Raw genomic sequence first — 18,701 nt, forward strand, 5'->3', positions numbered from 1 at the left:
GCTTCCAGGTATCAGATCAATGGTCTGATCTTCAGGCCCTCTAAAAAGCAATCGGCATGAGTGTGGAGAAAAAAAAAATCTTGGCATTCTTTTGTTCAAGTCAAAACATATTCAACCTTTTATCCATCGTTCAGTTCTCTCCCAAAAGAATGAGTAAAGAAACTGAAGTTCATCAAGTACAATCTCTGAGCCCTTCATTGTCAAAGTCGCTTTCTTGGCCCGGTAGTCAACCACGACGTAGTTCTTGTGGTACCAAGGGATTCCGAGTAGAACGTCACTCGCATGCCCTGAACACCCCTGTCATTGCAAACGAAGTTTTCCAATGCTCTTTGTAATGGCAACATCCCGTCCGGGTGCCAGTCGAACTACCTCCGCTTGTGGCGTCAGTCTGTCGGGCGTAATTCCAAATCGAGCTGCCAATTCCAAGTGAAAAGAAGTTGGCCTTGGCTCCTTCAAGAGAGCTTCCTGATCCTTCACTTTGCCCCAAAAAGCGGCAAAGTTTGTACTTTCATTCATTTGATTCGGTGCAGGTCCCACGCCATGTGGTACCAGTTCTGCTTTTCTATCTGCCTTTTCTGCCACGTTCCTCAGCTGCTCTCGAACTCTCACGCTTGTCGTCGTCCATATCATTCTGTTCTTTCGGTGCCTTTTTAGGGCACCTCGCGGAGATATGTCCATGTTCCCCGCATCCAAAGCACTTCCCCTCTCTGATGAAGCGAGCTCTTTCCTCAGGAGTAAGCTTGGGTCGTGCATCCTTTTTCTCTGGGTTGCTGTTTTTCTTTCTACTTTCATTCCCAGAAATCTATTCGGCTCGTTGTGTCATGGCCTCATCTGTGGGGTAGGTCAAACTGCCAGAGTGAATGGCAAAGTCCCGCTTCGCATGACTCATCAACTCTTGACATGGAAGTTGACTTCTGTTCCAAGCAGTGATCTCGGACCTCTGTAGGTAGACCAAGGTAAACCGCTCAATCTGTTCTCTGAACGAGATCTTCTAGAATGAAGAGGCGGGTAGAAAAGAGCTCCAGAATCTTTCACAGTAAGCATTGATTGTATCTTTCTTGGTCATCCGAAGATGGTTCCAAGCAGCTCGTATATCTCGTTCATACTCTTGCGTCAACCAAGAAGAAATAAAAAGCTTCTTAAATTTTAGCCATTTAACTGGCACGGTCTTGTTAAAAAGAAGCGTGGACAACCAAGTGCGAGCATTTCCCTTAAAGTAAGAGGCAGCTCTCCGAATCTTGGAGTGCTCTGAGTAGCGTCCTCCCACGAAAGCAATGTCAAACTGCTGTATAAAAGACGAAGCCTTCGAAGCATCTGAGTATCCTGAAAAAGTATCAAATTTGATCGAGTGTCCACCTGCCTTAAACTCTCGGACCTTCTTGCTTTTATCTTCCAGAAAGTCATACTGGTTGGCTTTATAAAAGTTTGTTCGCATAAAAGTTTCCGTCATCGAGATCTGAGCTGTCTGTAGACGAGTCCTCAGTAGAACTGTCAGTCTCTGGGCGAGATTTAGACTTCCTTGCCTTTTTCTTGCCCTTTCCGAAGCGTTGTTTCTTGCTTCGTTTTTTGCCTTTCTTGTCTTCTTCGCTCGAATCTGAAGAGCTAGAAGAACAGTCACAAGAAGAAGAAGAAGAAGAACTGGGTACTCCTTCAAAGTGAACACGCTTCTTCTGTTTCTTTGCTTTGTCAAATGTCGATTGACGACCCAAATAACCCGGGAAGTCAGTGCCTTTCTTCTACTTTTTGCCATGCTTTTTGGCTTTCCTTTTCACGTCAAAAAGTTGAGCAATCCGCATCAACCACCTCTTGTAATTCCTTCTCTAAATATTTCTTGTGAGCAGAAGGTTTCTTGAGAGGGGGTTTCGGGGGTGGTGTAGTGGTTTCTTGCCACTGCTCATGCACTTTCTAAAAAGAAGTCTCGCTCATATACTTTGCAAATTTTGGGTCCTTCGCAAAATTGAGCATCATCTTTGTTGCATTGCCGATCAATTGACGATGCTCCATCTCTCATCGCTCCGCCTGAGTAGGCCGAGGCGGGCCATACTCTCTGCCGGAATGTTCGTTGTGATCCCTGTCCGCATCTCCAGATGCAGAGGTAGTCGATTGATCCTTGCGTGAAGCCATAGGTGCCACGGAAAAAAAATTGGGGATCAGATTTCCCGTAGAAGAGAAATCGGCCGTGCTCTGATACCACTGTAATAGACTTGGACACTCCAAGTCAAGAATCAATCGCGATAGCACCAAATAACCACTTCAAAACAATTCACAGATCACAATAGATTTGCACTGGCCCGGCGGAGTTCCGTGCCTAGAGATATTGGCCCCAAAGACTGGCACCCCTTTCGGTATTTCTTTATGTATTAAATCAGTGTCAAAGTACAAAGAGCGGTTAGGGTTTCACTCTCAGACTCTGCGTCCAGATGCTCTACAGAGTGAGCCCTAAACCGTTTACTTAAAGGTTACAAGGGATGCCCAAAACAGTGCCTTTGAAGACAGCTTTAGGGACAGAGACATAGTTTTCTACTCAGAGACACACCAGATACCGGGACAGCTTAACTCTCTCACTAATGGATCTAGTTATTTCCAATAATTTTTCTAGAATTATACTTCTTCTAGATAAAGCTAATTTAGTAACAATTGTAGAGAAGATGCTTGAGCAATATACTACAGATACAGATTTTGCAAATATCTTTAACAGGGTGCAGATACAGAGATAGTTGTAGGAGGTTCTTCGAAGGAAGGTTATTTGATGTGAAAAACCATGTTATGTGTGACGTGTGGTTTGAGGCAAAAGGTGTTGACAAAGTGCCACAATCCTCCATTTGATGGGCAAGGGGCATAAGGCACCTTGAAGGGTGTTTAAAGATATTTCTACTGGCCTCAGCTCAAGAAGGACGTGGACACTTGCTTACTTTGTCAGAAGGTAAAATTTGACGGGCACAAAGTGATAGGAATCCTAATGCCTTTGCCTATTCCAAATCAACCTTGGTATAAGTATAGCAACGGATTTCATCTTTGATCTTCCGAGGACTCAGAGTGGGCATGATAGTATTTGGACCATAATCAACAGATTTAGCAAGCCCGCTCACTTCGTACCAGTAAAGAAGACATTTATGGCCCACCACTTGGCTAGACTGTTTGTCATGCATATCTTCAGATTACATGGCATGCCTAGCGCTATGGGAGAATATTTGCACACAGCTTAAATTCTTCTCGTCATTCCACAAATTGACAGGCAGTCAGAAATAGCCAACTCAATGGTTTTGGATTTGTTGAAGTCCTACATTTCTGACAATAAAACTAAGCGGGAGAAGTATTTGCCATTGGTGGAGTTTTCTTACAACATTGTTTGCACATCAATAGGGAAGGCACCATTTGAGATCGTCGAGGGTGTTAGGAAAGCTCCACCTATTATGGGCACCAAGGACAAATTTTTTGAAGTTGATCAGTACACGCGGGATCTAGGGACTACTTTTGCCAAGGTGAAAGAGGCTTTGGAAAAGTCACAAGCACGACATAAGAAGGTAGGAGACAAGCATCGACACGACTTGCAGGTGAAGGAGAATGATCGAATGCTACTTCGGTTTAAGAAAGCACGCCTACACAAGAGGAAGGGTGAGGATAGGCTTTTCCCAAAGCTCAGTATGCGATACAATGGACCCTTCCACATTAAAGAAAAGAGAAACAATGTATCCTTCCGACTGAAGTTGTCAAATACTTGGAGGATTCACAATGCTTTTCATGTGAGTCTTTTGAGACCTTTCTGATATGAGATGCCAGAAGAAAAGGAACGAAAAGCAGCAACCAAAAGTGGAAGAGACCAAAGAGATTCTCGTTCCAGTACAGGTCCTAGCGCACAAGGAAAGGAAAGTGAAAGGTAAATTGGTCCACCAATATTTGGTCAAGTTCAAGAACTATCTGGCTCTTGATGCAAAGTGGATGGAGGAGGAGGACCTAGCAAATACTCCTCGGATACTAGAGTTGTACCTTGAGGCTTTTGGTCTAGCTCCGACTATTCCAGAAGTGCACGTCGAATCAACAGGCTGAATCTGGTGTGGTACGTGCTGCACGAGGAGAGCCACTCCACTCCTTTGTCACGGATTGCCTAGAAGGAATGAAGTCAACTAATTTCCCTTACAGATTCTAGGGGCACTGACATGCTAACAACATGACTATATAAAAAAATGTACATGGCATTTGATGACGTGCATCATGGCATATGGCCAGCAGCAGATAACTGAAGGGCAGATATAAACTAATGACGTGGCAGTTTTTACTGAATTGCTGACATGGCATGCCCTTCCGCAAATTGTGCCACAATTTGCGGAACTGTCACGTTGGCAGTCTGTACGGCAGTTTTGGTCGGGCTTTTCAAGGAGGTTTTGGACGATTCTATATTTAGCAGTTGCCTGCTTTCGGGGACACCCAATGTTAGGCCCATTGTACCTTTAAAAGGAAGGCGTTGAGGGGCTCTCTAGTGGTTGCATATTGCAGAGACGCTCCCTCCGACAGTTGTACTCTGTGATTAGTAATAAAGAAAAAAGTACCAAAAGGGGCGCCAGACTTTGGGGCCAATGCATCTAGAAGAGGAACTCAGCCGCTTTGTGTTGACTCCTCTCTCTCTTTTTCAGTTCTAGTGTTAAGTTTGTTCCAGTTTTTATTCGTGCGTTGCTATTGATACTTGCTTGGGTCTCCAAGCTGTCTGGTAGCATATCCAAGGTGCAACACATGTATCCAAGCTCTCAGCTCTGTCAGCATAAAAACAAGGTCTGCACCCTCCCTTTCATAAGTAGGGTGGGATCCCCGGAACTGAAGCAACCAGCAGACTGCACCCCAAGTGACCAAGAAAAGAGTGAAGGCCTACTCGGCATCATAGAGTGGAGTCCTTTTCCAAACAATATAATTAGGTGGGCTCTACCCTCATCCATTTGAAGGGGCAATCGACCAGAAGTCTAATCGTGCCGGGGTTGCCCGCCCAAGTCCCAACTAGGAGACCTACATGAGCTATCATCCACATGAAATAAAAAATCAGCGGCTGATCCAAAGATCCCACAAAAAGGACAGTCACAAAAGCATGAAAGAGCTCCCATCCAACCAAGAGGGGTAACTATGCAGGCCTATACACCTGACTCACCTATCTAAGTAGAATGTGTTGGCCAATAGAAACAAAGCACTCAAAGGAGATCATAACAGAAGGATCACTTGCTGATGGCCAAAACCCCCCGGATCCCAATACAACTCAGATAATGGCCGACTCCCATATCCACTCTCTCCGCTCACGACGTCCTCTACCCTGGAGGGGGAAGTTTTATTAGGTTGCAATACATAGAGCCAGGGCATCTGGAGGCTAACTACTGTGTGAAAGAGAGTCTCACAGGTCACTCTAATCGACCACTCAATGGAAGCATACAGAGCTATGAGTACCAATGTGAGACGTACAAGGCAGGACAGAACGGAGTACAGGAGCAAAATGTTCAGCAGACAGTATCACGAAATCAATTTAGAAGTCAAGTATTGCAATGCCATGTAAGCCATCCATGCAAGACAATATATGGATGCCTTCAACTTCAGACTTTTCGCAGAGAAAAATCAATCTGCAAAGTAAATACCATAGGCTCAACTTTACGGAAGCCATGGCATTGCACACCATTTCAATGCATGGCCTTCAACATTAGTGGAGTCTTGATCTCACATGCTTTCCAAAAGGTTTCTCAAAACCAGACGTTTGTTGCACTGTTTACTAAGGAGATGCTTCACATAAAACATAAAACACAAGATGTTTGGGGTCTTTATTTCTACCTGATTGAGCACATACTTCACTGCCACTGCAGCGATAGAGACCCCATGCTTTGTCGATATACTTTTAAGAGTTTGCAAGAGCTCTTGAAAAAGGTTCCATCCCCCCCACTGATCAACCATCTGTGATATCGATCAAACCATGCCTTTGAACACGAGCATAGACATTAAGAAACTTGAGAGAAACCGGTAAACGTCAAGATTGCACCTGCTTGTATTTGTTGAGAGAGGGGGTATTTAAGCTTGGCCCCACAAATGGGAGAGAGGGATTGCTACCCAGAAATTTCTCAGAAAGCAGACCACCCATCACAGTTCCATATCTGCTCAAATTGTGGCAATTCAGTTTTATGTGATAAGAGATTACTCTGTTTCCTATTGAATCCCTTCAAAGGACAGTGGACAAAGAAATTGAGAAAGAAGCATTAGTTCTGTCCCTACATACACTGTCAAATTTCAGATAAGAGAGCGAAGTGCTAAAAGGCATTTAAGTCAGACAGGGAAAGACTTACGTTATAAGCTTTACTCCTGAGATTTTACAAAGCTCTGCCATCTTTTTTTGTGGCCGTGTGTCAACAACCGAATACTGCACCTGGCATTTTTCAAACAGCTTGCTTTAAGAAGACAAGTTGTTTTGCATGCAAAAAATGCATTTTTAAAAGAGAGACCAAATATGTATGAGAGAGAGAAATGAAATGTTATATTAACGTCTTCAAAAGGCCAAAGTGACCTATGAGACCAGAAAGTTACAATGTGGTGGATCTGATACAAAGTCAGAGTAACAAGATGACAAAATGACAAAATAAAATACTCTGGAATCCTAAACTGCTAGGTGTGAACTAAGCAGCTAGCTGGGATAGCTAGATCACAAGAGATCCAGCATCGGTCGCTGGCGGATCTCATCAATCTCCTCCATGGCAGTAGTCTAACCGGGCGTCGTGCATGTCGGGCCAAAGTGATCCGAATCCTCTGATGTAGCCTCCGTCGATGCTGTGTAGTCCTCCGCGGTCATGGGCGTCTGGATCTCCCCAACTCGGTCGCTTGGTCAATCAGTGTGCCTCTGGTGTGAGGCAACGAGCTCTGCTGTGGTAGTAGCTCCTCCGGGTGTCCAATGGCAGCTCTGAAGAAGTCTGCGATTTGTCTCTGAGACTGGCTAGCCTCTCCTCTCATCAAGCTCTCTCTGTGTCTACGCAGCTCGAGCAAAAACAAATCCAGGCATCTCCGATCCTCGTACCACATGACCTTGGTTTTACCAAGGTTGACGGACATACCACTTTCCTGGGCAAACCTATGCAAAGCATCCAAGTGACGTTGCATCCCCTCCGGAGAGTCGGAGATCAACATAATATCATCAGCATATAACAATAGTGGAATCCATGTCCCTGCCAGCTGTGCACCTCTATCACCATCTCTCTCAATGTAGTCAGAAACTTCATCCACATACATACCAAATAGAGTAGGAGAGAGCGGGCAACCTTGCTTCACCCCAATAGTTGAGTGAACCAATGTGGATAGACCCTCTGAGGTGCGTACATGCCCCACTACTGACCTGTATAATGCCATGACCCCCCAAATGAACTCTGTGGGTACTCCCATCTGCGCATCAATCTAGCTCTGGGAACTACGTCAATTGCTTTGCGGAAATCCACAAAGCTACAATAGATCCGTCTCCCATGTGATCTACCCTCCTCAATGATGGCTCTGAGTGTCAAGATATGGTCAAGAGTAGAAAAACCTCTCCTGAACCCTCCCTACTCGGCTGCGTGTATCCCATCCCTCTCTGCCCATCTACTCAGCTGCTGCTCAAGAATAGATGCGTACAACCGTGCCAATCTGTGTCCAATCATGATAGTGCGATAATTCCCAGGCTCCATAGGGTCTCCCGACTTGAAGATAGGTACAATAGTAGATAGGCTCCAAGTATCAGGCAAGCCCTCACACATGGCACGGTCAAACATAACTGCTAGAAGCTCTGCTAGTAGATCTCTGGCATGCGTGAAATGCTCAGCCACTAAGCCATCATGATCATATGCTCTCCCAGTCCTCATCCTGTCCTCATCCTGTCCTCAATGGCCTTCCTACCATCTCAGCGGTGAAAAAAGCACATGTGTGTGGGCATGGATCGGGGGGGTTGCTCAGGAACTGTGTACAGAGATGATGCGTACGCCGTACTGGCCCCAGGCCTTTATAGAAGTGATGGCAGAAGGGGGGGGGGGGGGGGGGGGGGGGGGGGGGGGGGGGGGGGGGTGCTCTTGAAAGAGCCGCCATGCCTCCCGTGAATCCTGACTCAAGAATAGCTGGTATAGATCTTGCTCTAGGCGAGCCAAAAATGCCCTCTTCTTCCGTCGCACCAGGCGTCAGAAGTCAACCTGACTGTCTGTGAGTGATGTTCCCCAAAAGCACCTCCCTTTGAAGTCTAGCTCTGTGTCTCGGCATTCCTCATCATACCAATTTTTCTGGGGCATGCTCCCCGAACGGCATCTCTGCTCAGGCTGGGTAAGTGGGTATGCCTCTATTGCTGCATCATGTAGTATAGTAGTAAGCTCCTCCAGAGGTCGCCCTGGCTCCTGTGTGCACAGGCGTCTGTAGATCCCATTTATGTATACAGAGTCCATCTCCCGCGTGAAGGTGTAGCAAGTAGGGGCTGCTGCCCGTGGCCGGACCTTGGCAAAAACCGTGTCTAAGTCGCGCGTGTACTCATTAGCTTCAAAAATCTTATCTTTCGTGCTTAGGAAGGGTGGAACCTTCACAACACCTTCAATAATCTCAAATGGCGCCTTCCCCGTCGAAGAGTATATCGTGTTGTTGTAGGCAAATTCCACCAAAGGTAGATACTTTTCCCATTGAGTCTTCTGATCCGAGATATAAGGCTCCAATAAATCTAAAACCACTGAATTGGCAATCTCAAATTGCCTGTCAGTCTACGGGTGGAAGGATGACGAGAACTGCAACCGCGCACCAATGTTCTCCGAAATTGCCTTCCAAAACAAACTCGTAAATCTGGGGTCCCTGTCGGAGACAATCGTCTCGCGCATGCCATGTAATCTGAAAATCTGGGTCACAATCAGTCTCGCTAAGTGATCCGGCTTGACTGTTTTCTTTACTGGAATGAAACGAGCCTGCTTGCTAAATCTGTCAATAATAGTCCAGATACCATCGTGACCACTCTGTGTTCTCGGGAGATCAAAAATGAAACCGATTGCAATACTTTCCCATGGGCGGGTGGGTATGGGCAAAGGCTGTAACAATCCCTGTGCTTTATGCCTGTCAAACTTGACCTTCTGGCATACCAAGCAACTGCGCACAAACTCGTCCACATCCTTCTTGAGTCTCGGCCAAAAAAAGTATCTCTCTACCCCTTTCATGGTGGTAGCAATGCCGCGGTGACCCGTAAAAGGCGGACAGTGGCATTCAGTCATAACCTTTTCCCCCAAAAGGCTATGTAACGCACAACATGGTTTTCCTCATCAAGTAGCCATCCCCAATGGAATATCCCGCTACGGTCTCCCCATCCCGTATCCGTGTGAAAACGTCTGCAAAATCCGTATTTGTGGCATATTGCTCGACCACATCCTCGAAGCTCCTATGATGTATCGCGGAAATAGCCAGAACCAACGGCTTCCGAGACAAAGCATCTGCCACCAAATTCTTCAGTCCTTGCACATGGACAATCTGGAAGTGAAACTGTGACAAGATGTTCGCCCACCGCATCAGCTTTTCCGATAGCTGCTTCTGTGACAAGAAGTAGCGTAAACTCTGATGGTCTGTAAAGACAGTAAAATCCGCTCCGAGCAGGTAATTCCGCCACTGAGTAAGAGCATGGATAGCCACCAAAAGCTCTTTCTCATACACCTGTGCTGCCAATTCTGGCCTTGAGAACAATCGGCTCTCGTAAGCAATGACATGGCCTTCTTGCATTAAGACCGCACCGAGACTACAACCACAAGCATCACAATATACTTCAAATAACTTTTGCAAGTCCGGCAAAGTCAAAATTGGTCCCGTAGTCGATTTCTCTTTCAATGTCTGAAAGGCAGTCACCTCTATGGGTCCCCATGAGAAAGGGACTCCTTTCTGTGTCAAGATATGCAAAGGGGAAGCAACCTCTGCAAACTTTCTAATGAACCGCCTATAGTACGAACACAATCCCAAGAAGCTTACATTCTTCAAATCGGGCCAATCACGGACAGTCTCTATCTTGGTTGGATCCATCTGCACTCTCGCTGTTGAGATAATGTGTCCCAAAAAGTGTATCTCTGGTAGGAAAAATTCACTTTTCTTTGCACTAATCACCAAGTTGTGATCTCGTAATGCCTGAAAGACTTGAAGCGGATGATCTCTATGTTCTGCCTCATCCTTGGAGAAAACAATGATGTCGTCAAAGAAAGTGCCAACAAATAGTCTGTACTCTCGAAAAATCCTGTCCATCATCCGGTTAAATGTCGCAGGAGCATTGGTTAAGCCAAAAGGCATCACGAAAAACTCAAATAACCCAGAAGTCGTCCGAAAGGCTGTCTTGTAGACATCTCCCGGCGCGATTCGGATCTGATGATATCCACTTTTTAAGTCGATCGTGCTTTATTTTTAAGTTGATCTGGCTAAAGCACGAGGATCGCTGAAGCAGAGTAACATGGAACGGGCCCCTCCCGTTCCTGAAATGCGTTTCCAAAGGGGTCGGGCAGTCAGAACGGGAACGTAGGCAAATCGGAACGGTCACCGGAACGGCAGCGGGAACAGGCGGAACGAGGACGGAACGTCCAGTTCAAAAAAACTGTCCGTTGGACAGAATTCAAAAAAATTTCGGTTGGGATTTTTTGAACTTCTTGCATGCTTTTGGGGGGAGATGGAAGAGAGGGGGTCTTCTCCTCTCCTATATAAGCCAAGGCTCTCAAGCCTCAAGGGAATGAAGCATAAGCCCCTCCACTTTCCTCTCTCAAGAGTCAAGGGCCAAGGCAAGGCCGCAAGGCAAGGCACTCTCTCTCCCTCCCTTGGGCCTCGAGGCTCAAGCTTGACGCTTGCAAGTTGCCGCTCCACTTCTCCATCAAGCTCCACCTCTCTATCTCTCCATCTCTCTCAACTCTTGAGTCTCGAGTCATGATTCACTCATCCATCACCTCTCTCCCTCTCCCTTGGACCTCAAGGCTCAAACTTGAGAGTCAAGACTCCACCTCTCCATCGCGCCATCTTGAGAGCCAAGACTCCACCTCTCCATCACTCTCCACCGCGCCATCATCCTCTCTCTCTCTCTCTCTCTCTCTCTCTCTCTCTCTCTCTCTCTCTCTCTCAAGATTCCTTCCTCTCTCGAGTCTCATCACTTATGACGCAAGCTTCTGCATCAAGTGAACGTGATCCCTTGGGTGCCAAGAAGAAGAAGGACGAAGCATCATGGTGGGATGAAGTGTATTCCCGAGTGTTAGGAAAGTCCGGTGGTACACGCGCATGGAAGTGCAAACTATGCGGCTTCGAACGGCAATCCGGCACAACCAAAGTCCGCGCTCACCTCCTTAAGCTAGAGGGACAACAAGTAGCAATATGCAAGGCCGTCAACGAGCAACGGTTGAAGGAATTTGAAGCCAAGGATGCCGCCATCAAAGCCAACAAAGAAGAGAAAGAAGCGGCAAGGCCTAAGCGTCCCACAATCAACCCCAACAACTTGGTTTTCCCTCTTCTACACCTTCTTCATCGGTTGGTGGTGATAGCAATGCGGCAACGACGGAGACGGCGGACATCATTTCGATCGGCATTTTCAATGCCTAATACTACTCCGGTCTCCACTCCCAAATCTCACCAACGCACCCTACATACCACTTGGGATCCAAAAAGGAAGGAGGATGTGGATGCAAGTGTTGCCCGCTTTTTCTATCACGATCACAACCCCTTCATAAAGGCTCGGTAAGACTTACTATCATTTTCAATTTTTCATACAATCAATCATCTCGATTCTCATTCTCATTTAAATAGTAAATACTAATACCTCTTGTGTGCAATGTAACAAACTGCTGACGTGTCAGCCTAAAGAATGGAGCCAACTTACAGATGTGGCCGAGGGGCCTAAACTGTCACAAAGTGATGATGTGGCTGTCCGAGAGCAAGAACCCTAACCCTAATTTCTGCCAAAAACCCTAACTTCTGAAACCCTAATTTTGGAAACCCTAACCCTAACACTCCAAGTCGAGAATCTACCGCGACACCACCAATAAATACTTCAAAACAATTCACAGTTCACAATTGATTCGACACTGGCCCGGCAGAGTTCCGTGCCTAGAGATATTGGCCCCAAAGACTGGCGCCCCTTTTAGTATTTCTTTTTATATTAATCTGCAACTCAAAGTACAAGCGAGCTTTCGAGTCTCACTCTCAGACTCTGCGTCTAGATGCTCTGAGAAGTGAGAGCCCAGAGACTCTTATAAAAGTTTACAAGGGATGCTAAAAGCAGAGCCCAAAAGCTTGAAGTTAAAAGCTTTGAAAAATAAAGCAAAGGCTCTTTCTCTCTCTTGCTTGTAAAGTAAAGCAAAAGAAATCTCTCTCTCTCTCTCTCAAGCTCTCTTGCGTAAAATAAAGCAAGGTCAAAAAGCCCCAGCGTAAAATTTTCTGCCAACATTGTGTAGCCAAAAAGCATGACAAAACTGCCATAACAGTCCGTACACGCTGCCACGTAGCTGTCCGCCTGCTGATTTTCCCTACGTTGTTGATTCCCTGCGTTGCTGCCGTACACTGCCTGCCACGTCACTGCATCAACCCAAATGTCTGTACAACAGGCCAGCCGGGGGGGGGGGGGCCTTTGCAAGAGGGTGTGTGTGTGTACTGGGCAGCCACGTCACAAAGTTGTGACTCTCCCTATGTCTGCGCAGCTCCAATAAAAATAGCCCAAGGCATCTCTAATTTTGATATCTCATAACTTTGGCGAGTGGTCCAAAACCCTCTCTGAATATGCAGTGGAAACGGCCTCGTATCTCATAGTAGACTGGGCAGTGACATATGTGATGTAACTCTGTCTCTGGCTCTAAATGGCATAACTGACAAATCCTGGCCTCTGTTGGTACTCCTCTAAATCTACCAGCCTCAATCTCTAATTGATGTGATGATGTGCGCATTTGTCCAATAACACATTGTAATCCATGGGATAGATGAGTGTCCATGTAGGCGAGTCTTGTCACAAAACCATCCTCTCTGGCTCTATATGGCACGCTAACTGACAAATCATGACCTCTGTTGGTACTCTCCTAAATCTGCTATCTGCACCCATAATGCATAGCTGATGTGACCAAAGTGTCGAAAAGCCATAGTTTCGTTCGAGGTTCCTGAAATTAAACCTATGAACACATCCTCTCCATCTTCCCTAAAGCCGCATATGCTCTCGTTAGCCTAGTCTCTGCTGCTCTCCTCAAAGAAAACATTGAGCCACTAAAGACCACACTAAGGTAAGTGCTTAGTGTATGCATCTCTATATACTCCATCATCTCTTGACCATATGGAAAGGTAGGTGCAGATCGCTTGACCCACTGTGGTGTGGTGTTGAACACCATAACCTTGGTCTTGCCCAGGTTCACCGATAAGCCGCTATCACTAGCAAATGTGTGCAATGTATCCAAATGTCGTTGCATTCCCTCTGGTTAATCTGAGATCAACACAATATTATCTGCCTATAGTAGCAATGAGATCCAAGTTCCTCCTAATTGTGCTCCTATGTCGCCTCCCCTCTCAATGTAATCTGAAACCTCATCCACATAAATACCAAATAAAGTAGGGGAGAGTGGACAACCCTGTTTCACCCCAATAGTGGAGTGAAAAAGCTCACACACCCCCTTGGGAGTGCGGATCTCACCCACAACTGTCCTGTACAGGGCCATGATCCCCCAAATCAGCTCTGTGGGTATACCCATCTTCTGTAACCTGTGCATCAGTTGAGCTCTAGGGACTGTGTCAAATGCTTTGCGGAAATCCACAAAAGTACAGTAAATCCTCCTACCATGTGATCTGCCCTCCTCAATAATAGCTCTTAGTGTCAATATGTGATCAACAGTACAAAAACCTCTCCTGGAACCTGCTTGTCTTGATGCTCGTAGCCTGCTCTCTCTGCCCATCTACTCAATTGTTGCTCAAGAATAGATGCCGTGTGTCAACAACCGAATACTGCACCTGGCATTTTTCAAACAGCTTGCTTTAAGAAGACAAGTTGTTTTGCATGCAAAAAATGCATTTTTAAAAGAGAGACCAAATATGTATGAGAGAGAGAAATGAAATGTTATATTAACGTCTTCAAAAGGCCAAAGTGACCTATGAGACCAGAAAGTTACAATGTGGTGGATCTGATACAAAGTCAGAGTAACAAGATGACAAAATGACAAAATAAAATACTCTGGAATCCTAAACTGCTAGGTGTGAACTAAGCAGCTAGCTGGGATAGCTAGATCACAAGAGATCCAGCATCGGTCGCTGGCGGATCTCATCAATCTCCTCCATGGCAGTAGTCTAACCGGGCGTCGTGCATGTCGGGCCAAAGTGATCCGAATCCTCTGATGTAGCCTCCGTCGATGCTGTGTAGTCCTCCGCGGTCATGGGCGTCTGGATCTCCCCAACTCGGTCGCTTGGTCAATCAGTGTGCCTCTGGTGTGAGGCAACGAGCTCTGCTGTGGTAGTAGCTCCTCCGGGTGTCCAATGGCAGCTCTGAAGAAGTCTGCGATTTGTCTCTGAGACTGGCTAGCCTCTCCTCTCATCAAGCTCTCTCTGTGTCTACGCAGCTCGAGCAAAAACAAATCCAGGCATCTCCGATCCTCGTACCACATGACCTTGGTTTTACCAAGGTTGACGGACATACCACTTTCCTGGGCAAACCTATGCAAAGCATCCAAGTGACGTTGCATCCCCTCCGGAGAGTCGGAGATCAACATAATATCATCAGCATATAACAATAGTGGAATCCATGTCCCTGCCAGCTGTGCACCTCTATCACCATCTCTCTCAATGTAGTCAGAAACTTCATCCACATACATACCAAATAGAGTAGGAGAGAGCGGGCAACCTTGCTTCACCCCAATAGTTGAGTGAACCAATGTGGATAGACCCTCTGAGGTGCGTACATGCCCCACTACTGACCTGTATAATGCCATGACCCCCCAAATGAACTCTGTGGGTACTCCCATCTGCGCATCAATCTAGCTCTGGGAACTACGTCAATTGCTTTGCGGAAATCCACAAAGCTACAATAGATCCGTCTCCCATGTGATCTACCCTCCTCAATGATGGCTCTGAGTGTCAAGATATGGTCAAGAGTAGAAAAACCTCTCCTGAACCCTCCCTACTCGGCTGCGTGTATCCCATCCCTCTCTGCCCATCTACTCAGCTGCTGCTCAAGAATAGATGCGTACAACCGTGCCAATCTGTGTCCAATCATGATAGTGCGATAATTCCCAGGCTCCATAGGGTCTCCCGACTTGAAGATAGGTACAATAGTAGATAGGCTCCAAGTATCAGGCAAGCCCTCACACATGGCACGGTCAAACATAACTGCTAGAAGCTCTGCTAGTAGATCTCTGGCATGCGTGAAATGCTCAGCCACTAAGCCATCATGATCATATGCTCTCCCAGTCCTCATCCTGTCCTCATCCTGTCCTCAATGGCCTTCCTACCATCTCAGCGGTGAAAAAAGCACATGTGTGTGGGCATGGATCGGGGGGGTTGCTCAGGAACTGTGTACAGAGATGATGCGTACGCCGTACTGGCCCCAGGCCTTTATAGAAGTGATGGCAGAAGGGGGGGGGGGGGGGGGGGTGGGGGGGGGGGGGGGGGGGGGGTGCTCTTGAAAGAGCCGCCATGCCTCCCGTGAATCCTGACTCAAGAATAGCTGGTATAGATCTTGCTCTAGGCGAGCCAAAAATGCCCTCTTCTTCCGTCGCACCAGGCGTCAGAAGTCAACCTGACTGTCTGTGAGTGATGTTCCCCAAAAGCACCTCCCTTTGAAGTCTAGCTCTGTGTCTCGGCATTCCTCATCATACCAATTTTTCTGGGGCATGCTCCCCGAACGGCATCTCTGCTCAGGCTGGGTAAGTGGGTATGCCTCTATTGCTGCATCATGTAGTATAGTAGTAAGCTCCTCCAGAGGTCGCCCATTAGAACCAGCTATAGGCTGCTGAAAGGTGGCGGGCTGAATTGGTACAGCTTGAAAAACTGGCATCTCAGCCACCTGTTCTTGCACCTTAGGTATACGTTGTGGAGACTGCATGTTCTCCGTCAAGTGTACAGGTGTTTCCATTGACTGTGCGGTATGAATCACCTGTGCTCGAGCCTTAACAGGCTTTTGAATATGATCCAGTGACACAACTTGCTGAGACGGAACAGGAGGTTGCAGAAAGGCTAAAAACCTTGGGTTCTGCATTACTTGTGTGAACATAGCCACAGCAGTAGCCAACTGGGTCCTGAATATATCATCATCAGTCTGTGGTGGTCTTGAGGACTCACCCACTTCATGTGTCTGTTGACCCTGTGAAGAGGAAACCTCTTCAGTCACATCATCTGGTCTGTCAGCCATAATTACAATTCCCTGTGTCTGGTCTATGATCCCCTGTGTCTTCAAGCCCAAAACTGACCAAGGCTCACTTCTATGGGAAAAAGTGATTTAATCCCGTCGATGGAACCATGTAACCGGCCTGTATGATCCAAAAAGGGCGGTAGACTTTACTTTAAACCTTGATTTAGCTTTCACCCATTATTAGTCGTCTATTTTACTTGTATTTTCAAGACACAACAAAGGGGAGAGGGATACAGGTTGCTAGATTGCACCTGTATGAGTAGACGGACACCAGATTGGCCCCTAACTTAGGCGCCCCTTTCGGTATTTCTTTATTGTTCAAAAGAGGGAATAAACGCTGTGGTTCCTACAAGCTGCCCCGCACAAACTCGGCTGAATTTCCACTGTTCCAGCCCGATTTCGGCAGCATAACTGTACTAGAACCCTTCACGGTCAGTATTCCCACGCATTGACTGACTTTCCCGACGCATACGGGCACTTTGCAAAACCTGGCGAGAATCTGCAGCACGCTGAATTCTCTGTTTTCAGCCCTGAAAATGCGCCAGATCGCCTGTACAGCGGTCCCCTTGCGTCCCCGAACCTCCTGGGGGTATTAGGGTCCGTTTAGGGCCAAAACCCTAAACCTGCAAAAATACACAGCAGGCTGTAATTCACTGTTTCGGGCTCCGTTCCGCGTGCCGGTCGCATCCCTAGCAAGTCCTCGAGCTCCCGCACCTGTAGGGCTACTTGCCCTTTGAATCGGACGAGATTTCTGGCGTGAAACCTCTCCGAATTCACCTGTACCTGCGGGGGGATTAGCCGCTAGCTAATCCAGTACCTGTGCAAGAGGCTCTTGCCTCGGCAATCGCGCATGAACCCACACAACTGTACATTGGTCAAATGAAGAGCCCACTAGAGGGGCATAACATACTGCCAAAGGGGAGAGAGAGGGCAGTGCGTAGCGTGCAGGGCATCACTCCTGGCACCGCACTGTGCATAAGAGGGAAAGCAAGCACTCCATAGCTCTTAACCTGTGACAAAATCAGCAAATGAGCCCTTCTTCCCTTCAAATTCAGCGCCAACTCCTTCTTGCATTGGAAACTGCACCAGAATGTGCCACTTGGCACATTTACAAGCATTTTCTCGTTTCGGGGTTGCCGCCTAAAAATATCCCAACCGGTTGCCCAGTTGACTTCACGGCAGAGTAAGAAAATGTTCCCTTTGTCATTCCGGAGGTAATGACGCCAACACATTTTCAGGTCCCAAAATAGCAGTTCCCTAAATTTTAGGAGATGCTGCCATTGTATCTTTCTAGGTCATCCGACCCTCTTTGTACACTGCGGCCACATCCCAAAACTGAAATGTAGCCTCTGTAGCAAAGGATTCCACTTTGGCTAGTCAATGACCCCACTTGGCTAACCATAGTCCTTGTCCAACCTTAGTGCTCTCTTGCCCTCAGGCCTGGACTCCCTCTGGACAGTTCCACACTAGCTATGCAATGCAGGGCAGTTAGATTTCCCGAGGGGTTTCCAAAAAGTGAAAGTAAATAGATAATAAGAAAGAAATCAACAAAAAGGATAGATAGTAGTCACACGTTGGTGACACATGTGTAGTGCAACTCTGTCTCAAGCTCGATGTCACACAAGGAGCATGTCCTGGCCTCTGCTGGTACTCCGCTGTATCTCCCAGTCTTGATCTGCAGCTGCTGTGAAGATGTGCGTATCTGGCCAATAGCACATCGTATCCCATGAGACAAGTGGGTGTCCATGTATCTGGGCCTCGTCACAAAACCGTCCTCCGTAAGCTGGAGAAGATTCTCTCTGTAGAAAGCCATCTTTGTGCCCAGATCCTGTGTTGGCTGTATCCATGTCCTCCTGGTGTCTAGCCGAGTCAGGTCCTGGCGGATGAGCCTGGTGATCTCGGACTGTGTAAGAGTTAGAGAGGGTGCATCTAGTGAGTACTGGAAGGGAGGCAATCTGTCTATGCTGAACCCATGCGCCTGAAACCATGATGTCATCTCCCCATACCAGCATGCTGTATCTCCCTGCATGGCTAACTGTCGAGAGGACTCAAGTGCAAGGCGGGCATATCTGTCTCTAAGAAGTTCCCACATGCGGTGTATAAAGGAGACAGATTTGGTGAGCGCCTCAACCACTAGTGGGGGGGCAGCTAGCTCTGCTCGGACAATAGCACGTGGTAATGAAGCCTTAGCTCTAATGAGCCGCGAGATCATAGAGACCAGAGGCTTCTCCATGTCCCCCCATCCATCAATGCGGCCTGTCCTCCGGTGATGATCCAATGAAGGTCCCCAAATCTCAGCTCCATAAAGCAATGCAGAAGCCACCAAAGTGTCAAAGAGCAAGAGCTTCATCCGAGGCTCCTGAAACTGAACCTGTGAACA

At 47.1% G+C, this 18,701-nt stretch overlaps 1 protein-coding gene across 2 annotated transcripts in view; it reads right to left on the minus strand.

Annotated features, from left to right (window-relative positions):
- The window catches only part of LOC147463816 (uncharacterized), a 69,371-nt gene that overhangs the window by 17,212 nt on the left and 33,458 nt on the right, over positions 1–18,701 (minus strand). For both annotated transcript variants that reach the window (XM_086491326.1, XM_086491336.1), the window contains exons 6-8: positions 6,306–6,385; positions 6,005–6,116; positions 5,800–5,919 (exon numbers count right to left, since the gene is read on the minus strand). In XM_086491326.1, coding sequence (XP_086347452.1) covers positions 5,800–5,919; positions 6,005–6,116; positions 6,306–6,385 — 312 coding nt within the window. The remainder of the gene's footprint in view (positions 1–5,799; positions 5,920–6,004; positions 6,117–6,305; positions 6,386–18,701) is intronic.

This window comes from Adiantum capillus-veneris, chromosome 2 (assembly GCF_014529385.1).
Source record: "Adiantum capillus-veneris isolate H3 chromosome 2, ASM1452938v2, whole genome shotgun sequence".
Classification (NCBI taxonomy): domain Eukaryota; kingdom Viridiplantae; phylum Streptophyta; class Polypodiopsida; order Polypodiales; family Pteridaceae; genus Adiantum; species Adiantum capillus-veneris.